Source organism: Bos taurus, chromosome 3 (genome assembly GCF_002263795.3).
Source record: "Bos taurus isolate L1 Dominette 01449 registration number 42190680 breed Hereford chromosome 3, ARS-UCD2.0, whole genome shotgun sequence".
Taxonomy (NCBI): domain Eukaryota; kingdom Metazoa; phylum Chordata; class Mammalia; order Artiodactyla; family Bovidae; genus Bos; species Bos taurus.
The window spans coordinates 102,152,218-102,179,758 of record NC_037330.1 but is presented as its reverse complement, the minus strand read 5'-3'; the positions used below and the strand labels follow the sequence as shown (position 1 = coordinate 102,179,758).

The window sequence follows — 27,541 nt, the reverse complement described above, 5'->3', positions numbered from 1 at the left end:
GTCCTCTCTACTTGCCATGACCTAGTCCTTCTTGTGGAGAAGGCGATGGCACCCCACTCCAGTACTCTTGCCTGGAAAATCCCATGGATGGAGGAGCCTGGTGGGCTGCAGTCCATGCGGTGGCGAAGAGTCAGACATGGCTGAGCGACTTCACTTTCACTTTTCACTTTCATGCATTGGAGAAGGAAATGGCAACCCACTCCAGTGTTCTTGCCTGGAGAATCCCAGGGACGGGGGAGCCTGGTGGGCTGCCGTCTCTGGGGTCGCACAGAGTCGGATACGACTGAAGCGACTTAGCAGCAGCAGCAGCAGCCCTTCTTGTCTTACATCTGGCCCAATTAACATATTTGTAGTACCTTCTTGGCTCTGGAAGACATTTGAGCTTATAATTTTGGAGGGAGAAGAGAACCCAAGGACACAACTCTGAGCAGTATCAACTTATAAGGGATGAATAGGAAGGAGACCTAATGAAGGAGAATGGGAAAGAATGGCCAGAGAAATTGGAGGAAATCTTCAGAATAATATTTCCTTCTCTTGAAAATTATGGGAAGCAAAGTGTAATAAGGGCTTCCCAGGTGGTGCTAGTGGGAAAGAATCCGCCTGCCAATGCAGGAGATGCAAGAGATGTGGGTTCAGTCCCTGGGTTGGGAAGATCCTCTGGAGGAGGAAGTGGCAACCCACTCCAGTGTTCTTGCCTGGAGAATCCCCATGGACAGAGGAGCCTGGCGGGCTACAGTCCAGAAGTCGCCAAGAGTCGGATACAACTAAGCACACACACACACACACACTCACACACACACACAAAGTGTAATAAAGTCTAAAATGCGGATTTCATTTGATCCAGCAATTTTTCTTCTCAGTATTTAACATAAGGAAATAATCATATCTGCGGACACAAGTTTTTGTAATGTGATGCTTGTTGCAGCATGTTCATCATAGCAGAAAATCGGAGACAACATAAATGCCTCTTAGCTGTGCATAATTAAGTAAATATAGTATGTCCACGTGATGAAATAATATGTGATCATAAAAAATGATGTCAGATTTTATTTCCTGACACAATCCCACAACCTACCATTGGATTTTTCAAAAGCAAGTTATGGAACAGTCCATATTAGAGCATTCCATTTACGTTAAGTGTCTAGTTATAGAAGGAAATGTCTGGAAGCCTTCACACACAAATCACAAGAATCTCCCAACAGCTAAATCCAATAGACCTTTCTCTGGCCTTTGTGGTTTTTGACATTGTTAACCTTTCTTGGTTTCTGCTCCTTGTCGTCATTCCCTGACCTTTGTCCCATAGGCTGGCAATCAGGACTGAAAAATGGCAGACTCAATCCTGGGAGAACCCTTTGAAACTGGCAGCCTGTTTATATACTAGAGCACACCCAAAACAGAGCACTTACTGGGCAATTCTCTGGAAACGAGCCATCGAGGACAGTATTTCCCTGGTTCTTGCGTCTACAAAACCCTACTCGAACACAACCCTTCCCAGGGTCTCTGGGTCTAAATTTCCTCTCCTTACCCACCTCCCCCACCCACTAGCAAAATCGCCTGGTTATCCCCTCTCCCACGCCTTCTGTTCAATCAAGGGGTTATTTTTAACAGTGTTGTGTATACCATGCTTCCATCCTGGCAAAACACCAGAACTTTGGGACAGATACTGAGATGGAAATAGTCTCCCACAACCTCCCCCCTTTCTAAAGTTTTTCCTTTTAAAGAGAGAAAATAAGTTATCTAAACTGTAGAGAGCTCTACCAAGAAAGTCCCTGGACACTAGCTTGGAGCGACTGAACTTACAGCCCTGAGGTTACACTGAAGGCTGGACCTGCTGCCACTGTGAGCCTAACTTCAGCCCAGGGCAGCCCAAGGAGGGGGCAGGGGACCAGGGCGTGCCGGGAGAGGCGGTTCCTGCCACTTTTCTGAACTTGGTGGGTCGAGAGCCCCTGTCTTAGAATAATGAAGATGTCCTAGTCCACCCCCGATCCCCAATAGCCAGAGGCTCTTATATTCCAGAAGCCACCCATCCACTTCAAGAAGGTCAACGACTAGAGGGTTTTAATTAAAAAAAAAAAAAAGCAGTAATATGGTAATATGCCTTTCTGCAGCTTCCACTTATGATTCTGGTTCTACCCACCAGAGCCACACAGAACAAGACTAATCCCTCTTCTCTGTCAGATGGTTGGACTTGAACCTGATGATTGTTTACCTTCAAGTTCCCTCTAGTCAGACGTCTCTGCTCTCTCGAGGTATGATGAAGCCCCTCCCTACCACGGTGGGTTTCTTCTCAGGGTCAGTCCCGTCTTATTACTGTTCCCCGTAGGAGGCATCCAGGATGGAGCTTACACTTGCTCTGCAGTGGCCTGCCAGGAAGAAAGGATGCAGGGTAAGCACCTCCCCATTTACAGTGCTTCTCACAGTGACACCGCAGAGACGCTGCCTTAGTGGTCTTTTCACCTTGACCATAAGTCTGTTCTCGACGTGCTTCTGCCGAGCACCCCTCCCCTTCCTACTCAGCATGTGTGATGGAATTTATGGACCCAAACCAGGTCTGGTCATGGAGCTATCTGGAACCTGTGGGATCTTCCTTGGACCTTCAACATAAGCTGTTTCTTTCCTTTCTCTTTGTTTTCCATAGACTTGATGACTAAGCCATTCTATCCCAGAACAGATTCTTCCACCGACCTGGTAGGTATGAGTGGAAGTATCTACCGGCTACCAAACTCTTGAGTTTTCCTGCCATCCAGCCCACGTTGCCATCCATTTCTCACAGTTTGCTGTATCCGTAGGAGAGGGCCCTTGCCACATGTCCTTCTGGGACCTGTCCCCATCCATTTGTGGTATCTGAGAGCTCCACTCACAGGACTCACATAGAATCTTAGAAGGAGCACAGACTTTGAAATCAGAAACCTCAGATTTTAGACCTGGTTCAGCACTTTCTCGCCTTGGACAAATTAAACTCTTTGAATCTCACTTTCTTCATCTGTAAATTAGGGGAAATGTAGTCCTTGCTTATTTCAAATTTCTTTGTTAGGATGAAAGGATTATAGCCTAGTGAAAAACAGTAGGTAGGATAATTATTTCATAAACATTTAAGGAAAACTTTCTAGTACGTAAGCCCTGTGAGTGACACAAATAGGGATCACACGAGCCCTGCTGATTTTGACCCGGCAGGAGGTTTGGATATGCCATAGCACATGGCAATTCCAGGCCCTGCCAGGGGCAAGGGAGCTAGAACCTGGGGGGGCAAGGGATGTCAGGGCTCAGGGATGAGGCAGTCTGGGCTTCCCAGGAGAGTCTGAAATCAAGCTGGGCACAGTCGGCCTTTGCTAGCCCAGTCTGGTGTCAGGACACATGTTGAGAAGAAGAGGCTTGAAACTTGCGGAGGCAAGTCAGGAATGGGAGCTCAGAGACTGGAACTGGCACTGGAGAAGTCCCCGGCAAGAGCTGTGTCTCTGCAGGGGTTGGGGTGACAGCCAGCTGACATCAAGCTGAATCATGAGGCGAGGATATGTGGTCACTGCGCGGAGGCCGCACCCAGGAGAGCGTGCCTGTAACGGAGTTGAAGTTGGGGCGGGTGTGGTCGGGAGGGTGAAGTGGGTGTGTGGATCACCAGTGGAAGGATCCTGTACACAGAGAGGAAAGTAGAAACTTGGGGGAGAAGGATGGGATAGATGACGCAACCAGGCACTGAGGGGAGGGGTGGGCCTCTGCTCTCAGAGGGAGACTCATATTCTACAGCAGGGCAGAGTGGTAGGAACATGGATGGGCTTGTAACTGCGGTATAAAGGTGAAGGAATTCCCCCTTCCAGTGGTTTTTATTTTCTCCTGTAGAAGGCACCCAGGATGGAGCTCACACTTGCTCAGGGGTGACCTGCCAGGCAGAAAGGATGCAGGATAAGCACTCCCCATTTCCCGTGCCTCTCACAGTGACACCCCAGAGACTACCTTAGTGGTCTTGTCATCTTGATCATTGTCTGCTCGAGATGTGCTTCTTCCAAGTCCCCTCCCCTTCCTACTCGGCATGTATAGTGGAATTTATGGACCCAATCAGAATAGAAGCAGGAGATGGGGCCATGCGCTGGACAGGAAGGCAGGGTGCTGGGAGAGAAGGTTGAGAAGAGTGGAGAACATTCGGAAGGCCCCCGTGGAGAATGGAAGAGACTGCTTACTAGGGCAGCCAGAAGCCATCCAGCAGCAGAGCAGGCCAGGCGGGCGGCCATGACCCTGTGGTGGCACCAGCAGACTGAGTCGTCCAAATTCGGGGCTAGGATTCTAGAAGGAGCAACCCCAACCCAGAAATCTTGACCCCATTTGACTGTGCTTCCTCAGGGACTCATCTGTAGGAAATAGCTCCTGTTCCTAAAGTGAGGAGAAAGTGCTGGGAGCTGGGGTAGGGACAGGGCTCAGGCCATCCCTGAAGAGAGCAGTCACGGCCGGAATGGACTGTGCCAGGCGAGCACCTGACCGAGCATGGTTAGTTCCCAGGACCCACCCTGCGTGTGGACACAGCAGCAGTTTCTGGTGGACAAAGTGTCTAGTCCTCCTGGGATGTGGTTGCCAGAGTCCTGGCAGGTCATACACTGGAGCATGGAGGGGCCCGGGGGAGCCAGGTAGTAAAGTCTGGAGAAGGACGCTAGGGAGACAGCCCAAGCATGCTAGTGAATAAACCTGTGAGACTGGACTGTTAGCCCAGGGGCAAGGGCTGTCAGGCTATATTTGGGGTAAGTATGAGCGGCTAGGATGAGGTGTGAAAGCTGCCCTTGATACAAAGATGTGATCTGAGGACAGGACTTCTGAATGCTTTCCTCAGTCATTCTGCAGGCTTCAGCTTCCTGACTTAAAGCAGGGTGTCTCACATCTAACTACAGAAACCAGCATCAGGAGAAGGGCTGAGGGAGTCCTGGGGGGCTGTTGGTGGCTACTGGTAGGGCTGCTACTGCCATCAACTCTGCCTCTGACCTGGCACACCCTGGGGTATCAGTTTTGGCTGATACCAAAACTGGGAGGGAAGTAGGGGGTGAAGGAAACACAGTTATTGAGCAACTGGTGTGCTGGGAACTTGGCATGCCTATGTGACTTCATCTGTGATGCTGCATCTTTTCAGTCCCGTTTTACATTCATTCATTCAACAAATGTTTATTGACCTGCTAAGTGTTAGATGCTGCTGTCAGTGCAGGAGATACAGTAGTGAGCAAAACAGGCAAACCTTCCTGCCTTCACAGAGCCCATATTCTAATGGGGAAGCAGGCCAACAATGCCAGATGTATGACAAAAATGTATAGTATGTTAGACTGGGCTTCCCAGGTGGCGCTAGTAGTAAAGGACCTAACTGCCAGTGCAGGAGGCACAAGAGACATGGGTTGAATCCCAAGATGGGGAAGATCCCCTGGAGGAGGGTATGGCAACCCACTCCAGTATTCTTGCCTAGAGAATCCCACGGACAGAGAAGCCTAGCAGGCTACAGTCCATGGGGGTCACAAAGAGTCAGACATGACTAAAGTGACTTAGCACATAGCACATAGAGTTGGACTATAAAGAAAGCTGAGCACAGAAAAATTGATGCTTTTGAACTGTGGTGTTGGAGAAGACTCTTGAGAGTCCCTTGGACTGCAAGGAGATCCAACCAGTCCATCCTAAAGGAGATCAGTCCTGGGTGTTCACTGGAAGGACTGATGTTGAAGCTGAAACTCCAATACTTTGGCTATGAAGAGCTGACTCATTTGAAAAGACCCTGATGCTGTGAGGGCAGAAGAAGGGGGTAAGAGGATGAGATGGCTGGATGGCATCACTGACTCAATGGACATGAGTTTGGGTGAACTCCAGGAGTCGGTGATGGACAGGGAGGCCTGGCGTGCTGTGTGGGGTCGCAAAGAGTCTGACACGACGGAGCAACTGAACTGAACTGAGTATTATTAGATAGTGAGAAATAGAGCGAGAGTAGACAGGGTGACTGAGAATGGTGACATTTAAGTGACAACCTCGGAGAAGTTCAGGAGGGGCTGTGCTAGTTATCTGAGGGAAGAGCCTTCCAGGAAGAAGAAACAGACAGTACAAAAGCACTGAGGTGGGATCCAAAACCAGGAAAGAGGCCTATGTTGCTGGAGTGGGAAATAATAGGAGATGAAGTCAGAACTTTAAGAGAAGGCTGCAACATGGGGACACTGGAGGTCATTCTAAGGATGGAGGCTCCTGAGCAGGGAGTAACTTAGGTTTTAGAGGAACACTTGGGCTGCCTGGATGAGATAAGACTGTCGTGAGGCAGGGAGGCCAATTAGGAGGCTGTTGTAATGATTGATGAGAGAGACACTGGTGACTCGGTCATGGTGGACACAGTGGTGGTGGTCAGAAATTGTCATGTTCAGGATGTGTTCTGGAAGAACTGACAGGTTTGCTGACAGTGCAGATGTGGGTATGAAAGAGAGAGAAGAATCTAAGCTGGCTTCAGGCATTTTGCCTGAGCAACTGGAAGAATGAAGGTGCCACTTAGCAAGATGGGGAAATGATTGCAAGAAGAGCAGGTTTCAGGGGGAGTATCAGGAACTCAAGTTTAAACATGCAAAGCATGAGATGCCTCTTAAACATCCAGATGGAGATATCGAAAAGTCTGGCGTTCATGGGAGGGAAGGAGGCAGGCTATGAAAATGGAAGAGGCGGTCACATAAGTGAATGTAGAAGGAGAAGCAAGGACTGAGCCCTTGGGCACAGCAACCTGTAGTGATGATGAAGACAAGGAAGAAACTGCAAAGAAGGCATGCGTGGAATGATAGCAGGAGAACCTGGACAGTGTGGTGTTCTGGAAGCCAAATTAGGCAAGTATTTCAAGAGGAGTAATAAACTATATAATATATTGCTGGGCGGTAGGGCAATTGTATAAATTGTTGTCTAAACTAGGACACTTTAGAGAATGAAAATGGGTATTATTAATAGTTACTCCAGGATAATCCCATGGACGGAGGAGCCTGGTGGGCTACAGTCCATGGGGTCGCTAGAGTCGGACACGACTGAGCAACTTCACTTTCACTTTTCACTTTCATGCATTAGAGAAGGAAATGGCAACCCACTCCAGTGTTCTTGCCTGGAGAATCCCAGGGACGGGGGAGCCTGGTGGGCTGCCATCTATGGGGTCGCACAGAGTCGGACACGACTGACGCGACTTAGCAGCAGCAGCAGCAGGATAACATATATAACCAAGATGGCTCCAGGCAAATCAGAATATTGTATGGTCATTATATGAGAACTGACCATTAGGTTTAGCATCATGAAAGTAATTGGTGACCTTAAATGATCAGTGTGGAGAATGGATTCAAGAGAAGTGAGAGGAGAGAGATCAGAAATGTTGAGTGTAAAGTTCAGTCAGAAAGAGACAAATACCATATGCTATCACTTACATGTGGAATCTAAAATAAGGCACGAATGAACTTATATACAAAGCAGAAACAGACTCACAGACAGATAGAGCAGACGTGTGGTTGCCAAGGGGGAGGTGGGTGGAGGAAGGAAGGACTGGGCCTTTGGGATTAGCAGATGCAAACTGTTACATTTAGAATGGATAAACAGCAAGGTTCTACTGTGTAGCACCGGGGAAAAATTCAGTTTGCATGTGCTCAGTCGTGTCAGATTCTTTGCGACCCCATGGACTGTAGCCCACTAGGCTCCTCTGTCCATGGGATTTTCCAGGCAAGAATACTGGAGTGAGTTGCCATTTCCTTCTCCAGGGGATCTTCCCCACCTAGGGATCGAACCTGCATCTCCTACCTTGGCAGGCGGAATTTTTTACCACTGAGTCTAAATTCTTCTTTAGGTTACTCAGTTTCAATGCTGTTACCAGAAAAGCTGCATTCCATTTCTCATCTCCTTGCTCTGTGGCTGTTCCTTGCTGTTGAATACTTTAAAAACAGCATCTGCTAATGGAGAAGGATTCATTTCAAATATACCATCTAATTTCTGTAATTTTTTAGTCTCTGGGGCGGCTTTGCCTGATGAAGGTCATATTTATCGTCTTTACATTCTCAGGGCCCTCAGAGGCTATTTCTGTGCAGCACTTATAAACTTGATAAATCCTGTCTAGAAACTCTGATGGGTCCTCAGTTGATTTTTATCTCCTGAATTTCGTTCATGTCTTTTGTCTGGGTACCCCACTGGGTTTTCTCTCAGACCTCCACATCAAGAGGTGATAGTCCTCTGACTCCTTTTTATCCTGGTGCAGTAGCATAAATGCTGCTACATATAGTATCACATCTCTTTTCCCTACTCTTTTGCAAAAACACTTATCCTGTGATAAACCATAATGGAAAAGAATATTTTAAAATGTACATAGGTGGATAACTGAATCACTTTGCTGTACAGCAGAGATTGGCACAACATTAAATAGTAAATCAACTATACTTCAATAAATTTTTTAAAAAAAGAAAGAAAGAAATGAGGAGTATAGATAGTTCCTTCTCAAAGTATGTTTTGGTAGAGAAATGTGTGATAACTAAATCCGGGTGGTCATTGTACTGTTCTTTCAACTTTTCTGTATACTTGAACTTTTTGTTTGTTTTATATTCCACACATAAGTGAGATCATATGGTATTTGTCTTTCTCTGCCTGACTTATCTTACTTAGCGTAGTGCCCTCAAGATCGATTCATGTTGTTACAAATGGCAAGACTTAATTTTTTAATGGCTGAATAATATTCCAGTGTGTGTGTGTGTGTGTGTGTGTGACATTTTCTTTATCCATTCATCCATTGATGGACACTTAGATTATTTCCATATCTATCACTCGAATTTAAGGTGAGATGAGCCAGCATGCATTTTCCTCTGACCAGCTACTTTCATCTGCACAGGTCCAAGTCCAGAGTAGGTAGGATGTGGGATTTAACAGGAGTTGTGTTTTAGCTGAATGAAGGAGGAGCAAAGAAATTGAGGATATATACAGGGAGGTGGTTGATTTGGAATGTAAGCTGGGTGAGAACAGCAGTAAGGACATAAGGAGGTGAAGGACAGTGAAAAGATGGTAGAACTAGTGGCTTGTAGATCCTAGTGTGTTGAAAGATTGTTGGAGTTTTGCTAGAAGAGCAGGTGAGCTATAGTTATACAGATAGGTAGGGATAGTTGGAGACTGAGAGTTTGAGACTGAGATTAGAAAGGGCTTTAGTAATGGCTTGGTCTAGGATATAGTATATATAGGAATAAATAGCTGAGATAGGGTAGAGAGTAAGATCACTGAGGGAGGAGAAGGCAAAGTAGGTCTGCCTTGAAATTTACCAGTTTAGATTTAGAAGGAAGCTCATGTCTCCTATTTCCTGCTTTTTGAGGAAGGAATACACTATAAATATGGAGAGTGATGATAACTATTTCAGAGTTTCTCTTCTTCAATTTATCTTTGACCGAACCTGAAATTAGGGGGTAGGGACCTGCTAGGGAAGGTGGTGTTAGACATTAGCAAACCCAATGGCCTGTAGTGGTCCATGGCCATAGATGGTCAATGGTCAAGGCTGCCAGAGATCAGAAAGGAAGCTAAGGTCATAAAGAGCCTGGGGGCAGAGACCCAGGCCAGTATCAGAATTGAGGCTCTTGGCTGTCATGTGTAAGAGAGTAAGTCATAGAGGCCCTCATAAGGGACTGAGGGCAGGAAAGTCTATGGATTTGAGCCTAAGTCAGTGGTATCAATAATATGGAACATCTAAAGATATTCCAAGGAGGGGACAAGATGGGTTGGGGCTTGCTTGTCTCCAGGACCCTTTACTCTACCAGGCACTAGGAATGTTATATCTTGGGAAGGTCCCTAGAATGACCTATAGAAAGTGGTTCTCTTCCTGGTGGTTGTCTGAAGGGTGATGGGGTGCTGAGTGCAGCAGAGAGCAGGGGAGCTCAGAATGGATGGGTGTGAAAGAGGAAATTGAAGACTGCAGCTCAGTGATTTTTAACTGACAAATCCCTGCCTCATGTGCTGTTTATTCATTTGTCCACTGATTACCTACTGTTCTAAGTTTTAGGCAGGTGAGGGAGAAGATGATGCACAGTGATAAGACAGTCTTTCTCAGAGTACTTCTTAGCCTGTCATGAGTTCAGATGTAGGAACTCTTGGGTTTGCAGGGGCCAGGACACCCATGTAGAGGTGAGAAATGGCAGAAGTACCAAGAGTAGCAGCATGAGTGTTTGCACAGGGCCCGAAATTCTTACTGTAGGACAATCTCCCTGTGTATCTTGACAACAGGACTATGATAGGCGGGGTTCCCGTCTATCAGCTTGACCCATTCTGTTTGGCAATTGATCTGGTGTCTGGGGAGAGAGAATTCTGCCCCTGAAGCCTCCAAAGGTCTCCGAAGTCAAGAATAATGCTGGACCCCCTGGACCAAAGGAGGTAGTGAGAGTATTCCATATGGGACCAGGGCCCCAGCTAGGCAGGGGAATCCCAAGAGCAGTCTGCATTAATGTATTGGCCACCCTGGAGCAGTGAAGAGAAGTGTGATGAAATCCAGCCACATGGGTTCAAGGGCTTCAGACTTCCCTGGCTCAGATTGGCATGTCCCTCACACTTCCCTACGAAGAGAAGCAGTTAGATCGCACCCAGGCTCTAGAGGCAGTGAACAGCTGGAGAGGTTGCCCCTCAGCCCGTGACTTAGGTGCTATTCATTGAAAAAAGAGAAAAAGAGAGAGAGCTAGGGTTAGGGGAAGATAATAGACTCCTCTTAAAAAATACATGGAACATAGGTGCCGGTGGAGTATCTTGGACAAGATGTTCCAGAAGCAGTTGGATATAAGACTCGAACTCAGGGTAGAGATTCTGAGAGTAAGATGGAGACTCAGCAGCCACCAGCTGGACATAGGCATCCAGATGTTTGGAATTTGGACCCTCCTGAAGCAGTCGCATCTTCCAGACTTTTCCTTGCAGTGCTTCCAGGGACTGTCAGCAGTGGTGGGAGGCAGAGCAGGTGGTGGTCGACAGTGACGCGCTTGTGCCCTCACCCAGGCTGCCTTCCTCATCCCCCTTCTCTGAAAGTAGAGGGGCTCATCTGAGAGCACAGCTGCTGCTCATTCTATGCTATGTTGTCTCATTTCTGAGCAGAGGGAGGAAAAAAAAAAAAACGGCTGAACCCTTCTTCTGTTCCATTTTCCTTTGGGGCTCAGAAAATAGCATACCTGTATTTGTTTCCTGTTGTTGATGTGACACATTATTCTCTCATGGCTCTGGAAGCCAGAAGTCCAGCATCAGCATCCTTGGGCTGAGACCAAGCTGTGAGCAGGGCTGCACTCCCTCCAGATGCTCTGGGAGGCAGTCCCTACCTTGCCTCTTCCCTCTTCTAGCGGCTGCTGGTGTTCCTTGGCTTGTGGCTACATCACTTCAGACTCTGTCCCTGAGGTCATATTGCCTTTTTTCCTGTTTGTGGTAAAATCTCCCTGTGCCTTTCTCTTCTAAGGACACTTGTGAATGGATTAAGGGCCCTCCTGCAAGATCCAAGGTAATCTCCTCATCTCGAGAGCTTACCTTGATGAAGCTCATAGTCTTACAGGGAAACACCAACAATAAACAACTTTTAAGTAAATTATTTAGTAACTTGTTGTTGTTTAGTCGCTTCAGTTGTGTCCAACTCTTTGTGACCCTATGGACTGTAGCCCACAAGGCTCCTCTGTCCATGACATTCTCCAGGCAAGAATACTGGAGTAGGTTGCCATTTCCTCCTCCAGGAGATCTCCCTGACCCAGGGCTCAAACTCGTGTCTCCTGGATTGACAGGCAGATTCCTTACCGCTGCACCCCCTGGGAAGACCTCTCTTACATGTACCAGTTGATTACAGTTGGAGAATGCAAGCTCTGTGTGACTAGAGATCTGCCTATTTTGTTCAGTGCCATATCCCCCAGTACCTAAAACTGCGCCTAGCATAGCAGGTAGATGCTGAATAAGTATTTATGAAGTGAGATCAGAGATCTGCCTCCCACCAAATCTATAAAACCACCGGCACCTGCTCCACTTCTTCCTCCTTTCCCCTTGATAACCCGGAAGCAGCGTCCACTCAGCCGTGAAGATCACCCTCTCCTCACGTGCAGTGCCTTCCTGTCTCAATCAGAGTAAAAGGTGAGGTCCTTACACCCTCCAGGGCCATCCATGATCCCCCGCCCCCCGCCATTTCCTCTCTATTTTCACCGCTCACTATCCCCCTCTGCTCACTGGACAACAGCCATACTCCTTGCTGCCTTGGGGCTTTTACTGGAGCTGTTGCCCCTCTTGGAATATTCCCCTCCAGATATTCATCTGTCTTACTCCCTTACCTCCTCCCAGTCTGTATTCACATTTCACCTTTCTCATGAAGTGAACCCTGACCATCCTGTTCAGCACTCAACTGCTCCTATAAACCTTGCCATACCTTTTCCCCCCACAGTATTCATCTTGTTCTAAGTTACTAAATGGGGCTTCCTTGGTCACTCAGTGGTAAAGAATCCGCCTGCCAATGCAGAAAATGCGGGTTTCATCCCCGGGCTGGGAAGATCCCCTGGAGAAGGAAATGGCAACCCATTCCAGTATTCTGCCCTGGAAAATCCCATGGACCTAGGAGCCTGTCAGGCTACAGTCCATGGGGTCGCAGAGTCTGACACAACTGAGTAACTAAGCAAGCACACGCACACACACATGAGAAAATAAGCAAGTGAACAAGATGATTTTAAATGGTGCTGAATGTTTATGAAGAAAATAAAACAAAGGTGAGTGATAGAGACAGGAGGAGGAAACCCACCCTTAACAGAGGGGTTGGAGAAGACCTCTCTGAAGAGGTGACATTTGAACAGAGATCCGAATAAAAATGAAGAGCCAGCCTTGGGATGTTCCACAGGGGTTCCAGAAAGGTCCAGAGGCAGGAAGACGTTTGTTGTATTCAAGGACTGGATGGAAGGCTAATACGTACTGTTTCGGGGTCAGTCAGGAGGAGGACCTGAAATGAAATGAGAGGCAGATGAGGGAGATTAGTCATTGTCTGTGGTTTGGTTTTGATCAGAGGCAGTGGGAAGGTTTTAGGCAGAGGAATGTCTTTATGTGGTTGATGATTTAGAAGTATCCTTCTGGCTAGTCTAGGAATGGAATGGAGGGTCCAGGGTGGAAGCTGGTCACTGACCGCTGGTCATAGGGTGATGATTTGGGTGACTTGGGTGGTAGCAGTTGACACAGAGATTAGTGGGTGGGCGAACAGGATTTACTGATGAACAGATAAGAGATAGATAGGAAAAATAAATGAGTCAAGAATGATGCAGTCCAATTGGCAAGATAGAGGATTGTTTATAAAATAGGTATTTCTCTTGGGAGAATGTGATGATCTGGGCAAATGGGACTAAAAAAGCAAAGAATGACTCCTAAGTTTTGCTTGATCAACTGCCTCTGCCTGGCCTCTCCTTTCTCCACATCAAAGCCAGAAATTCCACCCTTCCACCACAGTCCTATCCATCACTTATATCCCCACCACATCTTTGAGTTCTCTACCCTTCCACCACGGTCCTATCCACCATTGACATCCCCACCACGTCTGTCACACTCCTGTGTGCCTCTAGCTTACCTCGCACAGCAGGGTCCAAACTTGAAACTGATGCAGCCACTTTTTCTGCTTCTGCTTCCTGGTTGCTGAACTGTTAACAGAGACACGGGAATACAATGTATCAGTCCCACTGTGGCATCCTGGTGGAGAGAGAGGTCTCCAGACTCTCCCAGTATTCAGCACTGCTCAGTAATCCCATCCCTGGTTGACTTACAGTGAGGGCTCCAAACCTCTTCAATTACCACAGCTCACACCTTCACATCCATAACCCTTAACCACAGAGATTCCCCAGAGAAACGAGGTTCCCCCAGCTCCCAGCACACCTAGCAGAGAAGCCACCCTCACCTGCTCCCCCGTTTCCCAGGGAAAAGTCAGTTGGTGCTCTGGGTCCCTTCCCTCCTACTCTGATCTGGTCCCCTCGCCTCCCAGGGCCTCTCCGCTGCTGCCCCTCTGTCTCCCGTACCCCATCCCCCGTCGTCTTTGCTGGCTCCTTCCCCCAGTACAAGCAGGCTCAGTTCTTCTTCCCCCTCCTGTTTTACTCGCCAGCTCCCAGTCCGTTTCTGTTCTCTCCTCCACTACCATGTTTCTGTAGAAATGGCCTTCTCTCTCTGAAACGCTCTCACTTCTCTCCCCGCACCACCCTCTGTGGTCTGCTTCCATCCTCTCTCCATCCCTGACAGTGCACTTCCCCAGGGGTCCAGTGACTTTCGTGTATCCCAAAGGCCGTATGATAAAGTATGGATGACATTGTGTCCATCCATGAGGCTCTTGTAAGGAAGAAGGAGGAAATAGGATGACAAGCATACAGCACTTCAGACAGTGTCTAGAATATTGCAAGAGCTCAGTGACTGTGAACTGCTGTCATCACTGTTGTCGTCTGTCACACGTTTCACCATTGCCTCTGTGTGTGTGTTTGCTGCCTCATCCATCATCCATGAAGCCAGGACTCTGAGCTGTATTGTCATATTCCCAAGGACTAGCATGGTACCTGGGATAAGCTGGGGCTTAGCAAGTATTGGAGAGCTGGAGGGCTGTCACTGGGGCTGGGACTGTGTCCTTGGGCTCTGGGTTATGTGGCCCCTGTAGACAATCTGGCCATCATCCAAGCTCTGACTGGGGGAGGTGCTCTTGCCTCTTGTGCTTCCCGTCTCGTGGTCCTTTCCTCATGTCCCCACGCTTCCCTCTCCTTACCAGGATGCCGGGCCCCTTCCCTTCCTCCTTGGTCTGTGCTGGGTACAGTCTGTCAGCAGAGTCGCGGAGCCCTGTCAACAGCAGTCCAGGCACTGCCCCGTTGAGGGCCTCCTTCAGCATAGGCCTCCCTGCCTGTCACACACATCATGCATGTGGCTCCAGCCTGTCTGGACACAGATGTGGCCAGAGTCCCTAAACAGAAGGAGGGGCAGCAGCTGGCAGCATTTCCGAGCAGGAGGGGTTTTCTAGGAAACAGTAGGGACGTCACTGGAAGCCTGGACATCACTTTGGAGCAGGGGGGGTCAAAGTGCCCATGAGGAGCTGCACAAAGCCGCCCTCAGAGCTCCATAGGTGAGCAAACTCAGCCTTAACTGGCCCATGGGGGCCCACACTGTGGAGCCGGTCACCCCAAATTCTTTTCCCTCTTCCAGCCAGTGGTCATTTACTGAGCACCTGCTGCGTCCTGGCCGTGTGCTGGGGAGGGAACAGGCATGTTAGTATGCAGTCAGTGCCAGGAGGGTGCACAGAGAACAGTGGGGACCTGGAGAGGCTCCTTCAGCCCCATGTGGCTCAGGGAAGACCCGACCTGTGCAGAGGCAAAGACACTGGAGTCAGGCTGAAGAAGGAGCAGAGATCCGATTGAAGGGGAAGAGAATTCCAGGCAGAGGGCGCAGCAGGTGGAAAGGCATGGAGGTGTTAAAGAGCCTGGCAGGTTCTAGAATCTTTAAGTTGTTGGACATGGCTAAAGCTTAGGGAGAAGGAGGAAAGGAGAGGGAGTATCTGAAGCAGGGAGCTTAGCATAAGGAAATCAGATCACAGTCTGGGGCTTTGTAAACCAGACTAAAAAGCTTAAACTTTATCCTCAAGCAGCAGCAGCTGTTGTAGTTGGTAGAAGCCTATATCAAACTAATTCAAGCAAAAAGGAAATTGATTCATTTATATAACTGTGATGTTCAGAGCTGAAGTATCTTCAGGCCCACCTGGACTAGGACTCTGCTTTTCTCTCATATCTTGGCTCCACTTTCCCTGGGCTTGACTGTTCTGCAGACGGTTCCTCTGTGTAACCACAAAAGATGGCTCTAGCAGTTCTAGGCCCACAGGTGACAGATTTTTTCTTTCTTAAAGGTCCGGATAGTAAATATTTTCAGCTTTGCAGGCTATGTACTCTCTGCCACAGCTACTCAACTCTGCTGACACAGCATTAAAGCAACCATAGACATTATTAGGCAAATGAATGAGTGTGGCTGTGTTGGTTTTTTTTTTTTTTTTTTGGTTGTGCTGGGTCTTTGTTGCTTCAGAGGCTTTTCTCTAGTTGCATCAGACAGGAGCTACTCTCCATTTGTGGTGTGCAGGCTTCTCATTGCTGTGGCTTTGGCTCCTCATGTTGTGGAGCACGGGCTCTAGGCACGTGGGCGTTAGTATTTCGGCTCATAGTCTCTAGAGCACAGACTCAGTAGTTGTGATGCGTGGGCTTAGTTGCTCTGAGGCATGTGTATTATCTTCCCGGACCACGGATGAAACCTGGGTCTCCTGCACTGGCAGGCAGATTCTTTACAACTGAACCACCAGAGAAGCCCTGTGAAAGTGAAAATGTTAGTCACTCAGTCGTGTCCTACTCTGCAACCCCATGGACTGTAGCCCACCAGGCTCCTCTGTCCACGGAATTCTCTAGGCAAGAACACTGGAGTGGATTGCCCTTCCCTTCTCAGGGGATCTTCCCAACACAGGGATCGAACCCCGGTCTCTTGAATTAGCAAGCAGATTCTTTACCACTGAGCCACCAGGGAAGCCCTGTGGCTGTGTTTTAATAAAATTTTATTTATACAAACAGGCAGCTGGCCTTTGGGCCATGATTTGTACAAGCCCTGTTCTAGGCTAATGCAGCCTTTACAGCTCACTATCTCAGAGGAAAAGAGAGAAGAGAGAGACTCTTATATCCCTTAGTGTCCAAATATTAAAGCCCAGAGAAGAATTTGATTCATCCTACTTGGGTCAAGTGCCCATTGTCAACTCAATTACTGTGGTTCCAAGAGGTGAAGTATCTTGAGTGGTCAGTCTATTCCACGTGCCCACCTAAGCAGCAGTGGGGAGTCAGCTCAACAAGGACCATATGGAATAAGAAGTGGGTACTTTACAGAAGAAGGAGGAAGGAACACAGATATCCACTGCAAGGTGCCAACAAGAAAGAGCATGAACTGAGTGCCCAAAGTTACCAGTGATGATCCAGCTTGAAATTGGTCCTGACACCACCTCGGGGCATCAGGCCAACCCCTGCAGTGCTGACTCACACCCTGTCCTGGCCTTTTCCCTCTGTGCAGAGCCTGCTCCTCAGCTGCCTTGTACCCAATTTGCACCCAGTCAGAACACACTTGCCCACTCATCCCTTCCTCATGCTGCGCCTGCCTGGGTGGGACTAGAGGGCAGGTCACTGGGTGGGGGCCAAGCTGAAGCTCCCCTGCCCTTGGGGGGTGCTGCTGCGCTCTGGCGGCCTCAGCAGTCTCTCTCTTGGCCTTGAAGGGAGGGTCACTTCTGGTTCTCTTCCCTCCTGAGCCTTTGTCTGCACTCCCCTTCTCCTCAAATCAACACTTTCCCCATCATGCTCCACGAGCTCACATATACTTGTCTTTCCAGGCTCAGCATCTCCTTCAAGATTTTTCTAAACCCTAAGTTGGTCTGAGGCTTTTATGTTGTTGTTTAGTCACTCACTCATGTCTGACTTTTTTGTGACCCCATGTACTGTAGCCTGCCAGGCTGCTCCGTCCATATTCTTTAGGCAAGAATAATGGAGTGGGTAGTCATTCCCTTCTCCAGGGGATTTTCCTGAACCAGGGATGGAAGCCAAGTCTCTTTGCACTGCAGGTGGATTCTTTACCGTCTGAGCCACCAGGGAAGCCCCACCCTTCCCTATTCCAGAACACAGAATGTGCAGACTGATTTTCTTATGGTTATTTGTTTGCCTGTGTCTACCATTAGCTCCTGAGGGGAAAGACTAAAGCTAGTTTACCGAAGGTCCCCAGCCAGCGCTGAGCACAGGACTTGCCACCAAGCAGGCAAGCAGCCGTTGGACGGGGCTGCCTGCTCCAGCTGCAGCTCATCCTGCGTAGGGTTGGAGGCTGCCGCTTCGTGCTCGTGTTTGGTTGGTTGGTACCTGCTGTTTGTCTTCCCTGCCTCTTCTTTCAGGGTATAGATCCACCTGTCTTGCAGATTCATGACACTTTCTCCTCTAACTCCTCCTCTTCTCCGGGACCCATTCAGGTAGGTTAGCAGGAGGAGTGACAGCTGAATGGAAGCTGGACAAATTATTGGCAAAGTGCTCATCTGGCTTGCTTGGACATATACCAGAGTCTGACAGTGCAGGGCTATTTATGGTGGGGCTGCCACAGCAAGATCCCAAATGAGATTGGGTAGATTCTAGAGAATGTGTGTCCCTCTGCTTTGCCCACCCCTTCACTCCCCAGAGCAGGTTCTAGAAAGGAGGATCTCTGGGGTTTGGCTTTTACCTCGTTGTATGACAGTCTCACTCTTTTGGCCTATGGCTGAGTCTGGCAGATTGCTGTGCTGTGGCACCTAGTGTCAGGACCCACTCCTGGGCTCTGCCTTCCTTTTGTCTCCCAGGCTGCTTGGGCTCTTCATCCTTACTGTGAGAAATGGCCAGAAGGCTGGTCACCCAACCCTGTAGGCACAGGTGGAGGGCCGAAGCTGTGTGTTGCCTTAATCCAGCAAGCCCACATCTGGAGGCAGCTTTCTCTGCTAGGTTGGTAGGAACTAGGAGGAAGACCCTGCTCTGGGTCTGCTGGTGCCCATAAAGAACCACTTCCCTCCGTATTAGTGAGACCCAGTTAACTTCCCTGCTAGTCTCTGGGCACAGGCGTGATGTTCCAGGCCTTAGGAAATGGTTTAGGTGGGTGAACCAGGATTGGGGACATTCACTTTCTACACTGCACCTTTGCCACACTTCTGGGCATTAAATGATCTGGGAGAGTCCTTTGTGTGTGTTGCGGGTAGGGGGCTCCTGGGTTGCCCATCCTGGCTGCCTGACTGACCAATGTGCTGAGTTCATCGTCCTCTCTCAGTTTATAGGTAGGTGGGCAGGGCACTCACATGTGTCCTGGGGTTCCAGCCTCACTATGAGAGGCACAGGGGGTCAGACCCACCCTTAGCATGTGCCCTCCTAGAGTCCAGAGTCTCCACTCTACTATGCTCTACTGTCCAAGAAGGAAAGACAGATCCCAGTGCAGCTTCCGCCTCCTCATTCCCCTGTTCCTTCTCACGCACTCACACACACCCTCCTGAAACCTGATCTCAAGGCTGCTTCGCGTGCTGGGGTTCTCAGCAGAGCTGGCAGAGCTGGCGGGCTGGGGCCTGTCTGCTGGAGCCTGCCCCACCCTGCCCCACTACCCCCTAGGCTAGGGCAAGCAGGTCAGGCATCCCACAACCCTGCTAGTCTGGCCAGTTATTCTGTATCTCAAGGGCCACCTCCACCCTGGCTGGGCCCCCAGACTGGCACTGGTCTCTGGACAGAAGCCCCAGAACTCTCCTCCAGGTGTAGCATGGGGCTCTGCCCAAACCGCCTGCACAATTAACACACACACACACACACACACACGCACGCACGCACGCGCGTGCATACACCACCTTTACCATCACCCCACCCCATTTCCTGTTCTTTATGGCCCCCGGCTCAGTTTCCAGGCCTCCACAGGCACTGAGCCACCTCCTGGGGGCTGAACAAAGCACAGTGGAAATCCTAGTGGAAGAGTACAGGTCTGCCTGGGGGAATGAGGAAGGCTGTCCAGGGAGAGCAGCCTCTGAACCTTAAGATTGAGAAGAGATTTTCCAGGCAAATAGAGAGGATAGGGGATGGGGTAATACAGAGAATGGTGAGGGGGCTACATTTCAGGCAGGGACTGCATGTGTAAATCCATGAAGAACAGCATGTTCAGGGAGCTACAAATGGCACAAGGTTGATAGAACACAACTAGTCTTAGAGGAATAAAATCCAGATAGCAGTAGATCAAGGAGTGAATAGGAGATGAGGAAGCTGAGACAGAATATCCACCTCTCTTTCTCGAAGTTTTGCCAGGAAAGGATGGAGAGAGATTGGTAGCGTGGGCGCGTGGTCAGGAGAGTTGGAGTTAATTTGTTGTTGTCGTTGTTCAGTCACTAAGTTGTGTCTGACTCTTTGTGACCCCCTGGATGCAGCACGCCAGGCCTCCCTGTCCCTCACCATCTCCTGAAGTTTGCCCAAGTTCATGTCTATTGAATCTGTGATGCCATCCAACCATCTCATCCTCTGTTGCCCTCTTCTCCTTCTGCCTTCAGTCTTTCCCAGCATCAGGGTCTTTTCCAATGAGTTGGCTCTTCGCATCTGATGACCAAAGTACTGGAGCTTCAGCTTCAGCTTCAGCATCAGTCCTTCCAGTGAATATTCAGGGTTGAGTTCACTTAGGATTGACTGGTTTGATCTCCTTGCTGTCCAAAGGACTCTCAAGAGTCTCCTCTAGCACCACAATTTGAAAGCAACAATTCTTCAGTGCTCAGCTTTCTTTATAGTCCAACTCTCACATCCATATATGACTACTGGAAAGACCATAGCTTTGACTATACGGACCTTTGTCAGCAAAGTGATGTCTTTGCTTTTTAATACACTAGGTTTTTCATAGCCTTCCTTTGAGGAAGCAAGAATCTTCTAATCTCGTGCTACAGTCACCATGTGCAGTGATTTTGGAGCGCAAGAGAAGATAGGTCATTGCTTCTACTCCCCTCCACCCCCTCATTTGCCATGAAGTGATGGGACCAGATGCCAGCTTTTTCCCTCTCCTCCTTCACCCTCATCAAGAGGCTCTTTAGTTTCCCTTCGCTTTCTGCCATTAGAGGTAGTTTTCACATAGGAGAGACCTGAGTTTACTGTATGCTTAGCAGGAAACAGACAGGAGTGGGCTGCATGGTGTGATGGAGAGACCAGCTTTAATGGATCTGAGGTAAGGTAAGAAAGTAAGAAGTGCAAGGAGTTCCTATCTGATAAGCTTGATTTTGTCTCTGAAGTGAGAGAAAAGAAGAGATGTCTGCTTAGCTAAGGCTGAAAAAGGATAGAGTTCATGGAGAGTGAAGAAGATTTGCAGTAGCCACAGAGCGAGTGTGAGGGCTCACCTAAGGCTCAAGTCCATGAATTTGTAGGGGAACAAGTCTGTGTATGTGTGTGTGTGTGTGTGTGTTCTAGCAGCACTTTGAGTTTATAAAGGGTAAGAGTGTCAGATTTTATTCATCTTTGATTGGATTTTGCCTTACAAATGAGACAAAAGACAATGGAACAAGAGGGTATAGCATCCTGGCAAGAGAGACTGAAGACATAAATGGAATTCTAATAAAGAGGGAAATATAACCTGGGAATGAAGAAAGCCTTTTAAACTAAAACTCAAAACCCAGAAGTCATAAGGGAAAAGATTAATAAATTGACTTCATTAAAAGAATCTATTATAAACAGGAGGGGAAAAGCAAGAAAACACCACAAGCCAAGTGAAAAAATAAATAAACTCAAATTTATTTGCAATTGTATCTCAAATGGCTTATATATATATAAAATATATCAAGAGCTTCAAAAGAGAGAGAGAGAAGATTGTTAGCTAATGCTGTGGTGGTCATCATATTGCCATGTATGTGTATGAAATCAGCATTGCACACCTTAAACTTACACAGTGTTATGTATCATTTATAGTCAATTATATCTTAGTAAAGCTGGGACAAATAGAAGAAAAAGACCAGTAATGCTTTGGGAAAATGGGTAAGAGGTACGAACAAAATTCACAGAAAAGGAACTGCAAATGGCCCTTCCATATATGATGGTGTTCAATTCAAAGCATAGTAAAAGGAATACAAATTAAAACCACACTGAGATACTATTTGTCAGACTGGCAAAATTGAAATGTTCAACAGAATACTCTGTTGGGGAGGCTGTGGGGGAAATGATACTGTCATATGTCCTGGTGAAGGGGAGTTTGGCTATGGATCAAAACTGTACATATGCATTTTCCCTTTGATCCAGCAAACCCAACTCCAGGAATCTATTCCAAAGATACACTGGCAAATAAAAAAAAGATGGATGCATGGTTGTTCATTGTTAGGACTGTTCGTGGTACCTACTCTAAGAAAGACGAGAAACAACCCAGGGAACTGACTGAATAATATATATACATAACCACAATGAGGTATCATCAAGTATATAACTCTTATCTACTGCTGTACATTGATCACCAGAGTATATTGAAAATCAGTGAAAAAAATAAAAAAGTAAAAGTGTATATGTTACAGTTTACTGAATATAGAAGGGCATAGGAATTCACACACATATGTATTTGCTTATCTCAAAAAAAAATGAAGGAAAAATAAAAAACTAGTAAAAATGAATACTAAATGGGAATAAAGTAACAGGAGTCAGACACAAATAAAAGTTTGATTTCTCTGAATATATCTTGCTTTGTGAATTTAATTCTGGAATTCTATAGTTTTATGTCATCATAAAACAAAATTAAATTAAAATGAGGGATAAGCAAATTCTAAGACACAAAAAGAAACATATGAACCTAACTATGTATTGTTGATGAAGTGAACTCAGCAGGATTATTTCAAAATAATTTTGCAAAAGCAAAATAGTTTATCTGTACTTCTCTAGTGGGATATACCCTAAGCAAAGAGAACTGTAAAGAAACTTTAAATCACTTTTAGTAATGATAGTGTTAGTAATAATACTGGTGGTATTATCCTGAATCTGCCCTCTGCATTTTGTATATGTATCTATATGTGTAGATGTTAACATATAGATATATACACAAATAATTACTATGAACAAGGAAATCAGCTTAAGAGAAAAGATATACAAAATCTAATGGTTTCAACATATCTTTTCATTTGTGTATCCCTGTACATTCTATTAGGGGCATCATTTTTTATTAGGTTACCAGCAGAATGGTTTTTGTTCTATTTACAGAGCAATATTTTCATAATATTATAAGGTGAAAAAAAAGTAGTCTACTGAGCAATCTAAAAAATAATATGGGAAAAGGAAAATCAGTATGGAAATATACCCAAGGTTAATTGTCTCTGTGTTGTAGGATTGTGAGTATTTTTACTTGTGTGTGTGTGTGTGTGCGTGTGTATGTGTGTGTGTATGTGCGCGCGCGCATGCCTATTTGTATCTTTTCCCCAAAATTAACACATATTACAAACAACACCAAAAAAACAGGCTTTTTTTTTTTTTAGTAACAATTAACATAATGAACACAATTGCACTCATCTCACACGCTAGTAAAGTAATGCTCAAAATTCTCCAAGTCAGGCTTCAGCAATATATGAACTGTGAACTTCCAAATGTTCAAGCTGGTTTTAGAAAAGGCAGAGGAACCAGAGATCAAATTGCCAACATCCGCTGGATCATGGAAAAAGCAAGAGAGTTCCAGAAAAACACTATTTCTGCTTTATTAACTACGCCAAAGCCTTTGACTGTGTGGATCACAATAAACTGTGGGAAATTCTGAAAGAGATGGGAATGCCAGACCACCTGACCTGCCTCTTGAGAAACCTATATGCAGGTCAGGAAGCAACAGTTAGAACTGGACATGGAACAACAGACTGGTTCCAAATAGGAAAAGGAGTATGTCAAGGCTGTATATTGTCACCCTGCTTATTTAACTTCTATGCAGAGTACATCATGAGAAACGCTGGGCTGGAAGAAGCACAAGCTGGAATCAAGATTGCTGGGAGAAATATCAATAACCTCAGATATGCAGATGACACCACCATTATGGCAGAAAGTGAAGAGGAACTGAAAAGCCTCTTGATGAAGGTGAAAGAGGAAAGTGAAAAAGTTGGCTTAAAGCTCAACATTCAGAAAACGAAGATCATGGCATCCGGTCCCATCACTTCATGGGAAATAGATGGGGAAACAGTGGAAACAGTGTCAGACTTTATTTTGGGGGGCTCCAAAATCACTGCAGATGGTGATTGCAGCCATGAAATTAAAAGACACTTACTCCTTGGAAGGAAAGTTACGACCAACCTAGATAGCATATTGAAAAGCAGAGACGTTATTTTCCCAACAAAGGTCGGTCTAGTCAAGGCTATGGTTTTTCCAGTGGTCATGTATGGATGTGAGAGTTGGACTGTGAGGAAAGCTGAGTGCCGAAGAATTGATGCTTTTGAACTATGGTGCTGCAGAAGACTCTTGAGAGTCCCTTGGACTGCAAGGAGATCCAACCAGTCTATCCTAAAGGAGACCAGTCCTGGGTGTTCATTGGAAGGAATGATGGTGAGGCTGAAACTCCAATACTTTGGACACCTCATCCGAAGAGTTGACTCATTGGAAAAGACCCTGAGGGACTGGGGGCAGGAGGAGAAGGGGACGACAGAGGATGAGATGGGTGGATGGCATCACCGACTCGATGGACGTGAGTTTGGGTGAACTCTGGGAGTTGGTGATGGATAGGGAGGCCTGGAGTGCTGTGATTCATGGGGTCGCAAAAAGTTGGACACGACTGAGCGACTGAACTGAACTGAACTAAACATAATGAACTTCCTAATCAGCTGGAAAGATGGGGGGAAAGGAGAAGACAAAGAAAATAATGTATTGAGATCATTCGGCTAGATCTTAGGAGATTTTGCTGGCATATAACACCCAATATCCTAGGAAGCAGATAAAATCCTGTCCGTGCCTGACTGAGAAACTGCAAAACTTTTATAAGCTCAAGCCTGACACAGAAGTGCTTGCCCCAGGCTTACCCAGGGACCTTATGGACTCTGGCCAGGATCCTCGGGGCCTCTGGTAAAACATCAAATGTATTGATTCACTTAGACTGTGTGTACCAGATATGAGAAACATGACTGACTCTTGAACTCAGAAGGGGAGTGAGCTGAGAAGAAAGCCAGTGTGCAGGAATGGCCCTCCGGTGCCGATCTGTGTTGACAGCTTCTTCCTGACAGCAAAGGATGGGGAGGGAGCAGCACTGAAACTTTTCTGCCTCTTTCAAGTTCGCTTCAAAATCTCCAATAACCTTAGACCTCCAAGTGATTACTGCTGTGATTCCCCCCGGGCCTGGTGATTGTAACGATGTTAGTGATGATGGGAACGAGAAATGGATGCTGAGGTTCGAGTTCGCTGGGAGGGGTGAGTTCTAACTTCTGGGCCAGGAGAGCCCCTTCCTCCAGTCTTCAGTTTCTCAGTAGAGTGACTCAGGCTGTTACAGAGACAGCCACGGAGGCCTAGGCCTGTACACCTTCATTCTCAGCCAGGAAGGCCCTGAGCAGAGGTCCACACCCAGAAAGTGACCAGGTGCTGGCCATCTCCAGGGCTGCCTTTTCAAGGTCTTAAAATCAGGGTGCTAGGTTCTAGTGGGGCTGTGTTGTCCAAGCATCTCTGAAAAGCTTGGTTTCTCTTGTTCCTCTCACTCTGCCCTCACTTCCTTCTGCACCCCTCTGATGCCATCTCTACCTCCCAGCCTCCCCCCTGCCCTGCCCACTCCCTGGCTTCCCAAAATGTTCCGAAGTTTCTCTCCCAAGCTCAGCATCACTTCATGCTTCCCCCTCTTCCCCTTTTCCCTCCCATCTTTCCTCCAGACCAAAATTCGCCCTCCCTGTAAGCTCCATGTCCCTCCCCGACCTCCCAGGGAGCTTAGCATTCCCTTTGTCCTCCTCTCTGCCAGCAGAATGCTCAGGCATCTGCTCCTCTGAAGCCTCCCCTCAGCCCTCCTGCCTCTCAGCTGCAGGATACTGCAATGCCTCCCTTCTATCAAACCTCTAGCTCTGATGGCTGTTCACCTGCTTTGCTCTCTCACCGTGGAGTCTCCTTCCTCCTCACCCTGGGTGGTCCACCTCCCAGAATTCTCTCCCAAATTCTGTCTCTCTGCACTGGCTGTGTTCGAGGGGACTTTTCTGCTCCCTGGACAGCATCTCATCTCTGAGTTCCCAGCTTGCAGGACAGCGAGCACAGCCGTGCTTGTGGAATGGCTGCAGGCCGTGGATAACCTGCCAGAGAGCATCCAGCTCAGGGATGTTGATCCCTGCTGAGTGCATCCTGTCTCTCCACTCCGGCAGCTGGCCACATACGGCCTGGCCAGTCCCACTCCTCCAAACCCAGGCTCTGCTGAACAAGGCCTATCAGACCCCACGTAATAACTACCCAATGAGTAGGCTGGGGTCGCCCGAGGGTGCTGGAACATAGAGGCTGGCTTCCGGCAGATCCACAGTCAAGACGGATGCCAGCCAGCACTGCAGCTAGTGCACTCTGGGACCCTCAACAGCCCTGTTGTATTCCAGGTTCTCGAAGCCAGCACCCATGTTCCTGGATGACTCCTTCCGCAAGTGGGCTAGGATCCGGGAATTTGTGCCGCCTTTTGGGATCAAAGGTCAAGGTATGTTGGGGACCCTGCCCCACTCTATATTAACATCTTATCTCCCAGGTTACCTCCCTGGGCCTCAGGGCAGGGCTGTACCCTCAGCAGTCTCCCTGCTGGGGACCCCCCCCCCCACAATGCCCTACCTCCCCTCCCTTCTTCCTGTCCTTGCTTGTCTCCTGCTTTTTTAGTGGACTGTTTGCTCAGAGCTTTGCTGGGGCTAGGTACACAGTAGTGGAGTAGACAGATGTGTCCTTCCCCTCACAGAGCTCCAGTCTGACGCAGACACTGGTACTTGGGGGGCGGGACAGTAAGGCCTCTGATGAGAGAACACAGTGCCGTGAGACCACCCAAAAGGGGTGCCTGAGACATCCGCACGAGAGGACTAGGTATGAGGGGGGACATCCCAGGGGATGCCTGAGATATCCGCACGAGAGGACTAGGTATGAGGGCGGACATCCCAGGGGAAATAGAGGCCTGAGACATCCGCACGAGAGGACTAGGTATGAGGGGGGACATCCCAGGGGAAATAGAGGCCTGAGACATCCGCACGAGAGGACTAGGTATGAGGGGGGGACATCCCAGGGGATGCCTGAGACATCCGCACGAGAGGACTAGGTATGAGGGGGGACATCCCAGGGGAAATAGAGGCCGTGCCCCATGACTGCCCCCAGACCCCTCCGTCTACCCCTCCTGACGTTCTTCACCTTATGTAGCCTCCCCTCCAGTCCTTCCTTATCCTGTCCAAGGCTAACCTTTCCCTCCGATACTCTCAGAACTGTCCCCTTCCATTGCCTCAGGAACCTCACCGTGCAGCTCCTGACAAAAGACTTTCGCGTCACTGAGAGTTTAACAGTTCTGTTTCCGTGACAGATTTTCTGCCCCTATTTCAGGGCATGGTGGATTTTTGGCTTTACATCGTACATAGAAGGATCAGATCCCAGTTCTGCCTCTCTACTAGCTGTGACCATGGACAAGTTGCTCACATGTTTTTTCATCAGTTACATGGAGAGAATAAGACTGCCATATCAGGTTGTGGTCAGAATTAAATGAGATGACTGTTAAAGGGTGATATCGTTTAGCTAGCAGACTCCAGAATGCCCAAACCTTCTACTCAGCCAACCCGCCCCTCCCTAAAAAGAAGACAGTGGCCAGCAAAAGGATAGTCTTGAACTGGAGCCTTGACCTTCAAAACCTCCAAGGTTGGGTTCAACCCCATGAACTCCTTTTTCATGGGTGCAGGGAGCCAAGCAACCTAACTTTTCTCGTAAACCCTCACTCGAGATTCTGATCCTACTAAGCGATGAAGGGCAGGAAAGGCCAATACAGAGCCCATCATCCAGCGAGAAAATCACCCCATAGTTTATGACCATTCTGCTAAGCTTCCCCTCCTAGAAAACAAAAACCCCGTGCATAGCCTTGGCCTTGGTCAATTAGCAGCAGTATGCTTTTCCTTACA

The 27,541-nt window shown here is 47.9% G+C and overlaps 1 protein-coding gene across 11 annotated transcripts in view; it reads left to right on the top strand.

Annotated features, from left to right (window-relative positions):
- ST3GAL3 (ST3 beta-galactoside alpha-2,3-sialyltransferase 3) overlaps positions 1–27,541 on the top strand; it is a 213,500-nt gene that overhangs the window by 160,650 nt on the left and 25,309 nt on the right. For 6 of the 11 annotated variants that reach the window (XM_024985419.2, XM_024985415.2, NM_001002882.1 and 3 more), the window contains 1 exon segment: positions 26,006–26,100. In XM_024985419.2, coding sequence (XP_024841187.1) covers positions 26,006–26,100 — 95 coding nt within the window. 11 annotated transcript variants of the gene reach the window in all.